A 14,269-nucleotide genomic window follows, 5' to 3' on the forward strand; every position below is an offset into this window, starting at 1 on the left:
TTCAAAATTAGAAACACCCAGGAAACCAATGCAGGCGTCATTACTGCTTGCACCAAAAGTACTGAAAACTAATTTTTTTTTAAAAAGGTTTTATTTATTTGAGAAGAGAAAGAATGAGAGAGAGAGAGAGAGAGAGAGAGAGCGAGAAGGGGGAGGATCAGAGGGAGAAGCAGACTTCCTACCAAGCAGGGAGCCTGATGTGGGAGGGACTCCATCCCGGGACTCCAAGATCATGACTTGAGCCGAAGGAAGTCTTTTAACCAACTGAGCCACCCAGGCGCCCCTGAAAACAATTTTCTAAGACAGAAATTTCAGTAGTTTGCGTTGGATTTTCAACATCTGGCCTGCTTTGCTCCCATTACTTAACTTCATGTCTAAACCTATGGTAACCCTACACTTTTCATCTCTTGCCCCACAAGGCTTAAGACAGGAGTTCAGTTGATGATTAACCATGTATTTTGATAATTAGTACACCCGACATGGTCGTATTTTAGCAAAGTGGATTCTGGTGCCACAGAAACATGCTGGACGAATTCTGGGTTCTAAAGCATAACGTGTCATTCCACTTTGAAGGGTAGAAAGTTGAGTTGGAAGCCTCAAACACTACTGGAACCCATGGCAAATCCAGCATGTTATCGAGCAATTACAACACGAATTTTTTTCAGAAAAGATATTCTAATTTTTTCCGACCAGTGATATCACTTTGTGCTGGGGTGGCGCAGCTACAAGGGCGGGGTGAACAAAGTCTGTGGCAAAGGCATCATCTTGCCATAGTGAGGGAGCTGCACTTCTAATTTTTAATAGGAATCAGCAGTCCACGGTCGATTTACGGACAGCCTGTGTCGTCCTGCGCTGTGCCAGTTCCCCGAGACTTCGTCAATTAGCTCTATTTTCTGCTTAAGCCGTTAAAGCCACCTCCATGGAAACGCCAGAAGAGGCCGGGGCGGGGGGGAGGGGAGCAGACAGGTGCGCCCTCTGTTTGGGAATACACAAAGGGCAGACCTAGCCGCCGCTGTGTCCCTGGCAACTCCACGCACGCAAGGCGCGCGCATTTCTCGCGGCGCCGCGGCGCAGTGGGCGGTCCTTCGGGAGGGCGGGGTAGCGCGCGCAGGTCGCCGCGCGTAGGCTCGCGGACACCCTGGGCCTGCTCGCGGACGCGGTGCCCGGGAAGCGCGAAGCCGGCTCCCGGCGGCGGCCGCCGCGGCGCCCGCGCTGTAGGGACTTGTAGTCCGCGTGCCTCCCCGGCACCTCCCCCGGTAGGTCGGTCTGCGCGTCCCCGCCCGCCGCAAGCCGACTTCCTGCCGCCGCCAAAACTACACCTCCCAGTGTCCTCTCCGCTGTGCGGCCGAAAGTGAAAACAAATTCTGGGCTGCGAGGGTGCTGCCCTCCGCCGGGCGCCCCCATCCGCTCCCCGCCCCTCCGGCGCCCTCCTGAGAGGTGGAGAAACGAAAGGCCGCGTCTTTCTCTCTCGACTTCTTCGGCTCCCAGGGTGGGGAGCGCGCGGGGGACGCAGGCCTCGCTTCCCCTGAGCCGGCCCCGCGCACGCGGGAGGCGGGGGTTTCCTCGCCTCACCCCAGTCGGGACGAGGAAACTTGTGGGGGCGGCGACCCCCGGCTGTGTTCCTGAACCGGGCAGCGAGGCCCCTGGGAAGTGACTTCTCACGCTTGGGGTTTCTTTAGTTTGCCCCCCGTTGCCGCCGGGCGCGTGGTCCCCCGGGAGGCGGCCGCGTGCGCACAGCCATGCATTAGGCAGGGCTCCCCTATGCGCGCGGGGAGCGCCGCCCGCTGCCTCGGGCCGCCGCTGCCTGCCGCCGCCCGCGGAGCCCGAGCCCGAGCCGCCGCCGCCCGTCCTAGGCCGGGGCGTCAAGGAGCCGGGGGCGCGGCCATGTGGGGCTAGTCCACGCCGCGCCTGGCCTGCACTAGGACCGGCAACATGGAGGCGGCCGTCGGCGCTTCCGACGGGGGGGACCAGGGCGGCGCGGGGCCCCGCGAGGACGCGACGCCCATGGACGCCTATCTGCGGAAATTGGGCTTGTATCGGAAACTGGTCGCCAAGGACGGGTCGTGCCTATTCCGGGCCGTGGCGGAGCAGGTAATGGGGTGAGGAACGGGAGGAAGCTGGGTGGGAAAGCGGCGGCGGGTGGCTGTGCGGGCCGCCCACGTCCGGGGGCAGCGCGTGGCCCGGCTGGCGTCACAGCGGCCCATTGTAACGCAGGAATGGGATGCTGCCCTGGGTTTGAGAGCTGTAAATCGAAACTTAAAAACCCGTAAATTAACTGGGTGTCGTCCCTCCCGGTGAAGAGGTAATGAGGACAACCTGTGAGGCCTGTTGAGCGCGTGTACGGTTGATTGATTGCTGGGGACTTGGCGAAATGATATTTTTCCATTCTGTTCCGCGTTCACCTCTCGGTTTTATAAGCACAGCGTTCACGCCAGTAAACCAGGTGTTTACTAGGGGAGGTGGTGCACCGGGCAGTACTCGCAGAGCATTGTTTTTTCTGCTGCTGGACTTTGGAATGTCGGGTAGTCTGCTCATCGATGTCCACTTAAATCCAGAGCGGAAAAATGCAGTTTGGGAACGTCAGCTTTTTAAGAATATAGAATGTTTTAAAAGAATTGTCTTTGAGTAGATTCCACTCTTTGTTATGCTCTGCAAGGTATGCTGAAAATAATTTACTTCCTAAAAGTCTGGTGTTGGGGATTCTCTAGGTTTTTGACTGAATTATTCCTTGCTAATGGTCAACATGACTTTCTAACAAGGAAGAGTTTTTTCTTTTAAAAAGGAGCTTTTTCCGCGTTATATAACACCGTGTAGTTGGTATGCAGTCACCGAAATCCATCCTATATTTGAAAAATAGCTGCTGAAATAGTTGGATAAAAGTCTCATATTACTGTCCTGGTGTGTATTTCATACCTTTCACAGTTTGCTTTTCTTCAGCTTAAGATCTCTTCCTACCATCTCTTTCCCTCCCGTGGAGTTTTTATGATTTTTTCCCCCCTCACCTTTTTTTGAATGCTAAGTAGTTTTTCAGAATTTTTGTTTGTGAGTCAGTGTTTTACTTAACATCTGTAGACTGGTCTATTCTTTTTTCAACTTCTAAAGGCAAGCCATTTATTTTCCAGGGGCCATTGCTTTCACATCAATATTAGAAAATCTGTTTTTCAAGCGAGAAATTGATTTAACTACTTCAGCTTTGCATTATGTTGCAGGCGTTGTCATTCATACATTCTGTGTATAACTCCCCAATTCCAGCCCTGCCTTTTTCAGTTCATTAGATTTCGCTCATTTTTAGAAATTTAGGATGTTCTAATGTTGTTGTGGGATTTGTTCACACACTCCCACCACAGTCTTTACTATTAGTAGATAAACAATCTGTCCCATTTGTGAATTTTCTGGATCTCCATCTGTCCTGGTGTTTCTACCTCAGCCTCCCCCGACTCCTCAGCACCTCCGGAAGCGGAACAAAGAGGTGGAAGTGAATTTAGCCCTTATTAACACATAGTGTTAGCTCTAGCAAGAATTTGGTTAGGAAGGAGGGAGAAACGAATGGAAATAAGGGAAGTTTGATGCTTATTTGCATTGGATTATCCTGATCCTGGTTCATACTGAAGTAGAAAAATGTGTCTCATTTCGGTATCCTGTGCCATAACTGGCAAACTTGGTTTACAGAAATCTCTGTTAAGGGGGATCTCTATTTTTAAGTAGAAGGGGGCAAAGTTAGTGTCACTAAGAACTAACTCATTGTTCATGTCATATAACACATTTTATCGTATCTCAGGATTTAAATCAGGCATAAGAATGTCTTCTTCAATTACGCGACTGATTTTTAGTATACTGAGCTTAGAAAGCTTAATACCATGAATTTTGAGGGAAACTCCTTTCTTTAGCAGACATGGATTAAGGATATAGCCTTTATGGCTAAAGGTACAGTATATGTGTTGGGGTGGGGAAGGAAGTAACACCAACCTCAGACTTAAAGGGTATGCTCTATAAAAATATGTACAAAGGATTTACTTTTTTGCCAACAGTTTTTCCAGTAATATCAAAATAATTTATCATTTCTAAGAAGGAGCCAGAGTAAATTATCTAAATGGCAGTTTTGGGGAGGTAGGTTGGGAGGGAGACTTGAATTAGGAGTCTCCTTTTCCTCTAAATTACCTGGTTTAGATAGGCCCTTCCCTTTTTACACTTCTGGACTTGGGCCTACAGGAGGCCTGACCTGAATCAGCTCTGTGGCGGTGGAGCTAAAAATAGGGCGCTCTTAGAGGATTTGTTAAAGCAGTGTGTCTCCGCCTTTCCTAGTGTTTATCACTATCTTGTCCCAAGTAAAGATTGGAAAGTCTCCTATTTTCTAGGTTATTTTCTGGCATATAATAATTTGCAGAGATATTTGTCTTAACATTTGCATTCTTCCTGTCCTTGAACTTGCACAAAGTTGTACTTTTTAAACAGTTGTCATTTAACCTTGCTTCTCTTGCAGTGCTTGCCTTTGTAAAGCTCCAGCACTCTACAATTTATGGAAGTTGCTGAGAATTTTGCTTCTGAGTGACAGGTTCAGATTTCATGTGTTAAGACCTTTTAAGAGGAGAAAAAACAGATATGCTTGTCATTGTTTTTAATGGAAAATAGGCTTTAATCAGTTATGTCTGCCACCTGTTGCTAGGTGAATGGCTCTAACACTATCTTCAGTTTGCCAATGGCAAGAAAGCCCTATCGGACCACACTGGTTTACTCAAATAATATCTTTATTCATGATAGTGTCTTAAGTAGCTTCTGTGGAAGAAGTGTTGCTAAATGTCATTTGTTGAATTGGCAAAAATATTGTGTGGTGGTTTGTTTTTCTATATGGACATTTCTTCTAGGGCTGAAAGCTTAGAATGTGTAAAGATGCTTTTCAGTAGTTTCCAAGATAGCAATATAGGTGTACTTCGTTAAGCTGAAAACCAGTTGTTTGCTGAAAACAAACTTATTGCTAACCTCAGCTAGTACATCTTCAGTGTATCTTAGTGTAAAGACATAACTAGCTGTCTCCAGACAGTCGTGCCTCTCTGGTTGTGTGAGTATAAAGATTTTATTTATTTATTTATTTTAGAGGTAGATAGAGAGATGGATAGAGTGTGTGCTAGTGATTGCAAGTGCATGTGGGGGGAGAGACAGAAGGGGAAGGAGATGGGGGAGAATCTCAAGCAGACTACATGGATTGAGAGGTCCAGTGTGGGGCATGATGCGGGGCTCACTTTCATGACTCTGAGATTACAGATCATGATCTGAGCTGAAACCAAGAGTTGGACACTTAACTGAGCCACCCAGGTGCCCCTTTGGTTCTGTTTGTATAAATAAACCTTGGATGTTATCCAGAGACCCGTAAAATGCAGTTGGAGCCTCCCTTTTCCTGAATTCACTGCTCATCTGAGCATGAGGAAGAATCTCTCATTTGGACCTGTAACTCTTTTTTTTTTTTTTAAGATTATTTATTTATTTGACAGAGAAATCACAAGTATAGGCAGAAGTAGGCAGAGAGGCAGGCAGAGAGGGAGAACCAGGCTCCCTGCTGAGCAGAGAGCCTGATGTGGGGCTCGATCCCAGGACCCTGGGATCATGACCTTAGCTGAAGGCAGAGGTTTAACCCACTGAGCCACCCAGGCACTGGTGGACCTGTAACTTTTTTTTTTTTTTTTTAAGATTTTATTTATTTATTTGACAGACAGAGATCACAAGTTGGCAGAGAGATAGGCAGAGAGAGACGGAGAAGTAGGCTCCCTGCAGAGCAGAGAGCCTGATGCGGGGGGCTCAATCCCAGGACCCTGAGATCATGACCTGAGCCAAAGGCAGAGGTTTAACCCACTGAACCACCCAGGCGCCCCTGGACCTGTAACTCTTAAAGCTACTTTATATTAATATAAATTGTCTTCTCAGGAGCCTTATTAGTAGTTGGACATGTGGTTATTTTAAATGGTTCAGGGTCTCCCCCATCCCCCATCCTTCTGGGGTACTAGGAACACTTTGATTTGAGACACTCAGTAATAGAAAATAATTTTAATCTTTTCTTTTAAGCATGGTAGTTAAAGTATTGGAGGCTAGCCAAAAGGGCTCCTAAGCATTTGATTATACTAGTTTCTTTCAAATCAAAGCTTCAGCATTTTATTTTATTTATTTGTTTTTTAAAATATTTTATTTATTTGACAGACAGAGATCACAAGTAGGTGGAGAGGCAGGCAGAGAGAGAGGGGGAAGCAGGCTCCCCAAGAGCAGAGAGCCCGATGTGGGGCTTGATCCCAGGACCCTGGGAATCATGACCTGAGCCGAAGGCAGAGGCTTTAACCCACTGAGCCACCCAAGCGCCCCTAAAGCTTCAGCATTTTAGTAAGAGACAAAATGCCCGTAAGTTATCCTTTCATTGAACTAGTTTAACAGAAGAAGACAGAGGCTACAAAGTGAGAGGATTTTGATCATCTTTGTAGTGTGGCTTATTTCAGTTGGTGCTTTAAGATTTTGGGCTGAGGCTCTTGGCTGGCTCAGTTGGTAGAGCACGTGACTCTTGATCTCAGCGTCGGTGAGTTCAAGCTCCATGTTGAGCATGGAGCCCACTGAAAAAACACAAAAAGATTTTGGGCCCAAGAGCAAGTTTCAAGGCTCTTGGGCTGGTAGAACATAGCAGCATGTTTGCATCTTGTGTGCTGCTCACTTGGATATTCCTTCAAGAATTGTGGAAGCTTGGGGCGCCTGGGTGACTCAGTGGGTTAAAGCCTCTGCCTTTGGCTCGGGTCATGGTCCCAGGGTCCTGGGATCGAGCCCCGCATCGGGCTCTCTGCTCTGCGGGGAGCCTGTTTCCTCCTCTCTCTCTTCCTGCCTCTCTGCCTACTTGTGATCTCTGTCTGTCAAATAACTAAATAAAACCTTAAAAAAAAAAAAATTGTGGAAGCTTGACAACCAAGGATTTGGGAATGAGTACCTTAATTTTTCTGAAACCACAGGGGAATTATATCTCTACATAACATGTAATTCCAAATTACTGGAAAAAAGAAATCTAATTCTTACAGGCTTAATGGTCCTGTTGAAGTTGCCTATTCTCGTTTCCAACAAGTATAGGATGAAGCTAAGCACTATGTGGCAGAGATTGTTAGCCCTGCATTGTGAAGAGCAAAGCAATAGGAAGGCTGGTCAAGAAAGGAAAAAGTATGTTAAGTTTACAAAGGTTTCCTCACGTGAATGACCTAAAGGAGAAATGGTAGTAAGTTCTTCATAGAATGACTTAAGAAGTAGTACTGACTATAGGTCACTTCACCTGTGGTTAGAGGAAGAGATGGGAATGAATAAAGATTTAGAAATTACTAAATGCAAACAGAGAGAAACTGATTTCTATTGGTTGTGAGGTTATTTAGGGTGTGAAAGAAAGTTCTAGCTTGTACCTTAAATTCTCTTAGCAAAATGTGTAGTAGCATGTTGCTTTTCTTTTTCAGGTGTTGCACTCTCAGTCTCGCCATGTCGAAGTCAGAATGGCCTGTATTCACTATCTTCGAGAGAACAGAGAGAAATTTGAAGCGGTAATTTGTAATTTTACACATGGAATGGTGTCTTGACTTGCATTTACATTTCAGCCTTTAGAAGTGGTCTGGTGGGAGTTTCACAGCCTGGATCTTAATGCAGGTTATAGGAAAAAAAACAAACAAACCTGCTTTATTGAATTTAAATCCAATTATATACAATTGTGATTTTTTAAGCTGTTTTGTGGTTTTCATTTCTTTAGACATTTAGAACGTTATGATAGGTAAGATAAATTGCTGTGGAAGATGAAAGGATGACTTGGACAGAATCCTTGCATATTAAGAGTGAGCTTTGTTTGTCATGGTCAAGAAATTGGGCGTCATGGTTAATTAATAGTTTTCTGTGATTTGTAACCCCCTATGAATTTAAAAAATTTCAGACTTGGAGTATAAAAAAATATGCTGAGCACATCTAATACTGAGCCTTTAATTTTATCAGAAGGCATTTATAGATTTTTAATTTTCAGGGTTTATCATTGTGAATCATACCTCAGAACACTGTAATTATGTAAATAATGATTAATAGTTGCTAGAATGTTGTATAACAACTTACTGTAATTTTCTCGGTAGCATATAGTAGGCTGTGAAATAAGATGCTAGAGTGGCCTGTTTTCTTTTTACATTGAAAGCTTTATAGGATTTACTAGTTATTGGTTTTATGACCTAGAATTAGGTCATTGGACTTTCAATGGTACTTTTCCCCTTTGACTGCCAAAAAAAATTGACACCTTGCAAATAACTCAATTCTAAAACTTAATAGGTAAACAGTTCTTAATTTGGATCTGCTTTTCGGTTGGTGTTCCTGTATTCAAGCCAGATGGTACTACTGGTGACATTCTAGATGTATTCTGGGTGCCATATTATAAGAAAGGCAGTAATATATTCCAGCAAGGAGAGGTAACCCACTTGATCAGGAGATTTGAGAACTTGTTTTACAAAAAGGAAACTGGTGATGTGGAGGTTAGATAAGAGTATTAGGGTGTAGTATAAAAGGGGGAGGGGTGAGGAGAGTGGGGTGCTTTTTACATATTTTAAAGAAATTACAAGTGATTAATCATTATTATTGGTCCCACAGAGTAAAACACTGTTGACAGTAATGGACGTTGCTCTCATTAGTTGAGCACTTTCTCTGTGCCAGGCATTGTTTAAGTTCTTATATTTATTTAGCCCTCAACAGTTTGAAGAGGTATGATCAGAGGTTGAAAGTTCCAAGGGGAAAAGTTTCACTTTCCTTTCATAATTTACTAAGCATCTTCAAAGAATTCCTATTGGCCAAAACTGGAAAAGGCTGTCATGGGAAGGAGGGTGAGGGTGTGTGCTTTGTTTACTGACAGTGTTTAGTCAGTCTAGATGGACACTTTCTAATTGATTAGAAAGGAGAATCTCAGATTGGATGCAGGCTTGTATCAGAACACTGTGTTTTCTTCCCCCAAAGTATAAATAATCACCTCATACAGAATTGTGTTGGTGGGATATTTAAAATATATGGCTGTTTTATTATAAGGATGTGTTGAAACTTAAGGTACTTTTTGGAAATTTGACAGCATATGATCTAGAAAAGAATCAATCTCAAAAAAAAGCCATGGGTGTTTAAAAGATTTTTATAGACTGTAACATGTACTTTAATGTTTTTATGTATATCGGTTTGCTACATTAACTGGGACTATACTTTAAATAGAATTTGGTGTTCCAGATGAATGTCTTTTAGAGATTTTTTTGTTCAGTTAAATTAGTGTGATGGCTAACAGAAATCACATAGCTTGACTAAACTTTTTAAGTTAAACAGTGAAGCAAGCTGTAGTAGAAAAATCTTGTTGGTTCTCCACAGTATCTTGCATTATTAGTTCTCATTTTTTTTTAGTGTGATCTAAGAGACACTATTCATATCTGTAATAGTAAATTAATATTTCTTAGCTACTATATTGTCTCTGCGTTGGCCATTACCAAAATACTCCTAAGTGCTTGTTTTATATATTTGTCTGTTCATAATGTCACTGACAGTGACCTTGAAATGCCTTCTCCCTCAGTCTGCAAGTCTTTCCTGGGCCCAGGGCCCTCTCTAAACAGGTGTCCAGTTGAGTTTCTCTCTCACTCTGTTCTCCCCAACCAGTTGTCCTGTTTCTGCTGGCTGGTTGGCTTCTGTCTTCTCAACATAGTGTTCATTGCCTCTTCACGCCACATTGTGCCTGTCCACATTCTGTCCAGGAAGTCTTTTCTGATAATGTTTCCTTTTTAAAATTCTTTTGTCTGTTTATAATCTTCACTTAATTATTTTTATGTATTTTAATAATTAGGTTGTTTACATGTATTACTATTACTGATGTATCCAAGGTTCATGTAAAAACTTGGTAATTCACAGTGAAAAGATTTTTTTGTTTGATATATTTCTAATAGACTTTTTTTTTTGCAGTTTATAGAAGGGTCATTTGAAGAGTATTTAAAACGTTTGGAAAATCCACAGGTATGCAGTGATTCTGTAATATATTTCTATTTTTTATGTATTGAAGTAATCAGCATTCATTAAAATGTGATATAGTGTATGGAGGGGTTACAGCAAGTACTTTTTTTCGTATATGTTTCTTAGTTGCACATTTTATATAGCATTTAATTGGAAGACAGTTGGAGCTGTGTACAAGATGTTGCCTCAGTAAGGACAGAGTAATGCTTTTTTAATTTTTGTCATAATGGCATCTGAATATAGCATAAAAGAGCTACAATAACAGTGGTGATGATTTTCAGGATTCTGTATTGGTATGGGTATTGGTCTTGGTGGACAGAGTGCAAGGTTTGATTGCTTCTTTAGGCCTCTGGGGAGGTAGGTTCTTTTATGGAGGTTCCATTTCCCATGATCAGCTTGAGAAGAGGGAAGAGACTGTTGAGAGGAAAACGATGGCAGTCCCACTGCCTTACTTTTCTCAGTCATGTTGAAGTTAAAAGGATTTTTCTGTTTTTTTTCTGCTTGTAAAACTAACACTCTTCTCTATAAAAATCCAAAATCATGAAATGCCACATAGAACGCCTTGTAGAATATTCTGTCATCCCTAGAGGTAATTTCTGTTGAGTTTACAATGACATTAGCCAAGAAAGAAGCTAAGAAGAGGAGTCGGGTAGGGAGGAAGAGAAATAGTAACTTAGGAACAGTTTATTTGATTAACAATTGGTGTCTCCATTTGATTCTCTGAAACTAATTGAAGTCCTTGTTGAGTGCCAAGAATAGACAGGCACTCTGGGAATGCAGAGGTAACTGGGGTTTGGGTACTGTTCGCAGGAGTTGTCCTGTAGTATGGAAAAATACCTAATACAGCTGAGAAAGCACATGTCATAAGTCTAGATAATGATGCTATAGGCATTCACAATTACATTTTTACCTAGGTAGGCAAAGGAAGAGCTAGTAGGTTGGCATTTGAAGTCTGAATAGATTCTGAATGAGAAATGCCTAGGGTGAATGGTCTTTCTAGGTAGGGAAAATTGTGAGCAAGGCAGATCCAGAAAGCAGTTCAGTTTGTGTGGAGCCTTTGAAGGTAGGAGGTAGTGAGTAGTCAGGGCAGGCTGTGGGACTGGTCATGGAAGAGTCTTCACTGCTAGGCTCAGTATGGGGCTTATCTTTAGGCTAGCATTTCTCAGAGTGTCAGTCATTGACTATCTGCATCAGAATTACCTAAGGTGGTTGTAAATTCCACTATTCAAGACCTGAATTAAAGTCTATGCCTGGGACCTGAGAATGGGAAACCTTTCAACTTTTTTGGGGCAAGAAGTGAGTATGTCACTGCTGAGAATCCAGAATAGTGCTTGGCTTCCTTGTTGGCTGTCTGAATAGATGGATAAAAGAATATTGGGCAGAGATGGTTTGGAAGTGGATGAGACTTGAGGTGGCAAGATCCGTTGCATGGTTTAAAAAAAAAAAAAGTTTAATACATGGAAAAATGTGCACACTACATGCAGTGTAAAAAAAAAAAGGAGTATTGTGTTACTCCAGTTCTGGAGGCAGACATCGCTCAAGGTCTTTTCGCTAAATCCACTCCTGATTCCATTAATCCACTCCTGATTCCATTTTTTTTTTTTTAAGATTTTATTTATTTGACAGAGAGAGATCACAAGTAGGCAGAGAGGCAGGCAGAGAGAGAGAGAAGCAGGCTTCCTGCTGAGCAGAGAGCACGATGCGGGACTTGATCCCAGGACCCCGAGATCATGACCTGAGCCGAAGGCAGTGGCTTAACCCACTGAGCCACCCAGGTGCCCCTCCTGATTCCATTTTTATTTCAGTCATTTCAGTATGGAGTTTTGCCCACATATCATGGTCACAGATACCATTTTCCTGTAGTTCCCCCTGCCCTTACCTTAAAGCCTCTTTGAAGACGAGGATTGTATATTTTATTGCTTTTGGGATTTTCATAGTTACCTTTAGTTTGGGGTGCTGAACTGATTTGTGTGTGTGGTTTGAATGTTAAATCCAGATTGCATTCTATGTAATATACTGGAAAGATAAATACCAGAATGTTGTCTATAGTAATATTCCTTGTGATTTTTATTTAATTTTTTAATTTTTTTATAAATATATAATGTATTATTAGCCCCAGGGGTACAAGTCTGTGAATTGCCAGGTTTACACACTTCACAGCACTCACCATAATAGCACATACCCTCCCCAATGTCCATAACCCAATCACCCTCTCCCAAGCCCCTTCCCCCAGCAACCCTCCTTCCTGGTGATTTTTGTTCCATTATGGAAAATAAAGGAAACAACAAAGTCTGTTTATTAACAACCCCCCCACTTTTTTTTTTTTTTTTTTTTTTTTTTTTTTTAAAAAGTAAGTTCTACGGCCAGCATGGGGCTTGGACTCATTTCTTGGAGATCGAGTCGCGTGCCCTATTGACTGAGCAGCTAGGTCCCCCGGTTCATTAACTTTTTAATCAAGAAAATCCCACAATGTTGTTTATAGTAATTTTTGTGTAGCAGTTTAGGCTGTCAAGCTATGAGTTTCTGAGAAATGGTGGGAGTGGAGAGGAAAGGGATAGAGGGAGGAAATGAAGTAGTGTGAACCAGACTGACACTGATTAGGAAGAATGGAAGTTGCTACGGTTTTGAGCACGTTCCGGGATGGGGTCTCCTTCCCATGGTGCTGGCTGGCCAGCTTTTTTATTTTTATGAACCGCCCCCCCCCCCACCGCAATCTGATCAGATTTCTTCTCCAGATGTTTCAGGTATCTTCTGAATAGTTGTTTGTGCTTTTTTTTTTTTTAATTAGAGAAAGTGTGTGCGTGCATGTGCGTGGGCAAGAGGAGGGGCAGAGGAAGGGGGAAAAACACACTCCCTGCTAGGCATGGAGCCCAACTATGCAGGGCTCCATCCCAAGACCTTGAGATCATGATCTGAGCCTAAGTCAGACGCTAAACTGACTGAGCCACCCAGGCACCCCTGTGCTTCTTTATTAGCAACAGATATTTGTCTTTTTAAATTTTTATTTTTCCCTGATACGTGGAATGTATGAAATGAGAAGAGAGATACAGTTGATAGATAAACTCTTATGTTTCTCCTAGTTCTCAGAGAAAGCATCTTTATTCTTAAAATGCCAGTGGAGCATTTTGAAAAATGCCTCAAACTTTTGGCAGGAATATATTTTTGTCAGCTTTATGGAGGTAAAATTGACATATAGTAAAAATCAGGGTTTTTTTACACCTAAAATTCACCTATTTTAAGTGTATAATTTGATGAGATTTGACAGATGTATACAGTTGCATAACCACCACTACAAACACACAAGGGATGTTTCCATCACTTCACAAAGTTCCCTGTGCTCTTTTGCTCTTAATCCCTTTTCCCCCACCTCTGGCTATTGGCAACCACTGCTTTTTAAGTTTTGTCTTTTTTAGACTACATAAATGGAATGATATAGTTTGTAATCTTATGTATCTGGCTTCTTTTACTTAGCTTAATGGAAACACTTGGAGATTCATCCGTGTTGTTGTTGGGTGTATCAGTGGTTTGTTCCTTTTTGTTGATGAGTTTATTATACGAATGCCGCAGTTTGCTCGTCCATTTATCATTTCATGAATATTTGGGTTCTTTCCAGTTTGAGAGCGTTTTATGATTAAAGCTGCTAAGAAAATTTGCCAATAAGTGTTCATGTGGACATATGTTTTCTTTTTTCTTGGATTAACACTTAGGAGTGGAATTGCTCTGTCATATGGTAAATGTATGTTTATCTTAATGAGAAACTGCCAGACTTTCAAAATGGCTCTGCATTTTGCTTTCTCATTGGCAATACATGAAAATTCCAACTGCTCTTTGTCTTTGTTAACATTCAGTCTTGTCAGCTTTAAAATTGTAGCTCTTCTAGTGGTTGTGTAGTGGTATGTCATGGTGGTCTTAACTTGTATTTATTTCTCTAATGTTGAACATCCTTTCATGTTCTTGTTTGCCTTCCATATATCTTTGTTGGTGAAATGTCTGTTCATAGATTTTGCCCATCTTTTGTTATGTTGCTGGTTTTATTGAATTGTTAGAGCGCTTTATACTAGATATAAGTTCTGCACTGATATGTAATTTCCAGATACTTTATTCCAACTTGTTACTTTATCTTTTCATTTTCTTGAACAAAAGTTTATTTTTAGCGACTGTTGAAAAACATTTAAATTACACATTTTTTTTAAATTACACATTTTTTATATAGTTCATTAGTTTAAACAGATTTTGCAGAAATGCTTTACTGTCACCCAAAAGAAAG

At 42.2% G+C, this 14,269-nt stretch overlaps 1 protein-coding gene across 5 annotated transcripts in view; it reads left to right on the top strand.

The window, feature by feature from the left end:
• Nucleotides 1–1,358: 1,358 nt before the first annotated feature.
• Nucleotides 1,359–14,269, top strand: part of OTUD4 (OTU deubiquitinase 4) — a 47,819-nt gene continuing 34,908 nt past the window's right edge. For 3 of the 5 annotated variants that reach the window (XR_006817462.1, XM_045998148.1, XM_045998149.1), the window contains exons 1-3: nt 1,359–2,091; nt 7,461–7,544; nt 9,955–10,005. Coding sequence is in view for 4 of the 5 variants with exons in the window: in XM_045998148.1 (XP_045854104.1) it covers nt 1,933–2,091; nt 7,461–7,544; nt 9,955–10,005 (294 nt within the window). In the remaining variant the exon portion in view is untranslated. Of the gene's footprint in view, nt 2,092–2,175; nt 2,303–2,395; nt 2,657–7,460; nt 7,545–9,954; nt 10,006–14,269 lie in introns of those variants that run through there. The other 2 variants (XM_045998151.1, XM_045998150.1) reach the window with 2 other exon arrangements.

Source organism: Meles meles, chromosome 2 (assembly GCF_922984935.1).
Source record: "Meles meles chromosome 2, mMelMel3.1 paternal haplotype, whole genome shotgun sequence".
NCBI lineage: Eukaryota > Metazoa > Chordata > Mammalia > Carnivora > Mustelidae > Meles > Meles meles.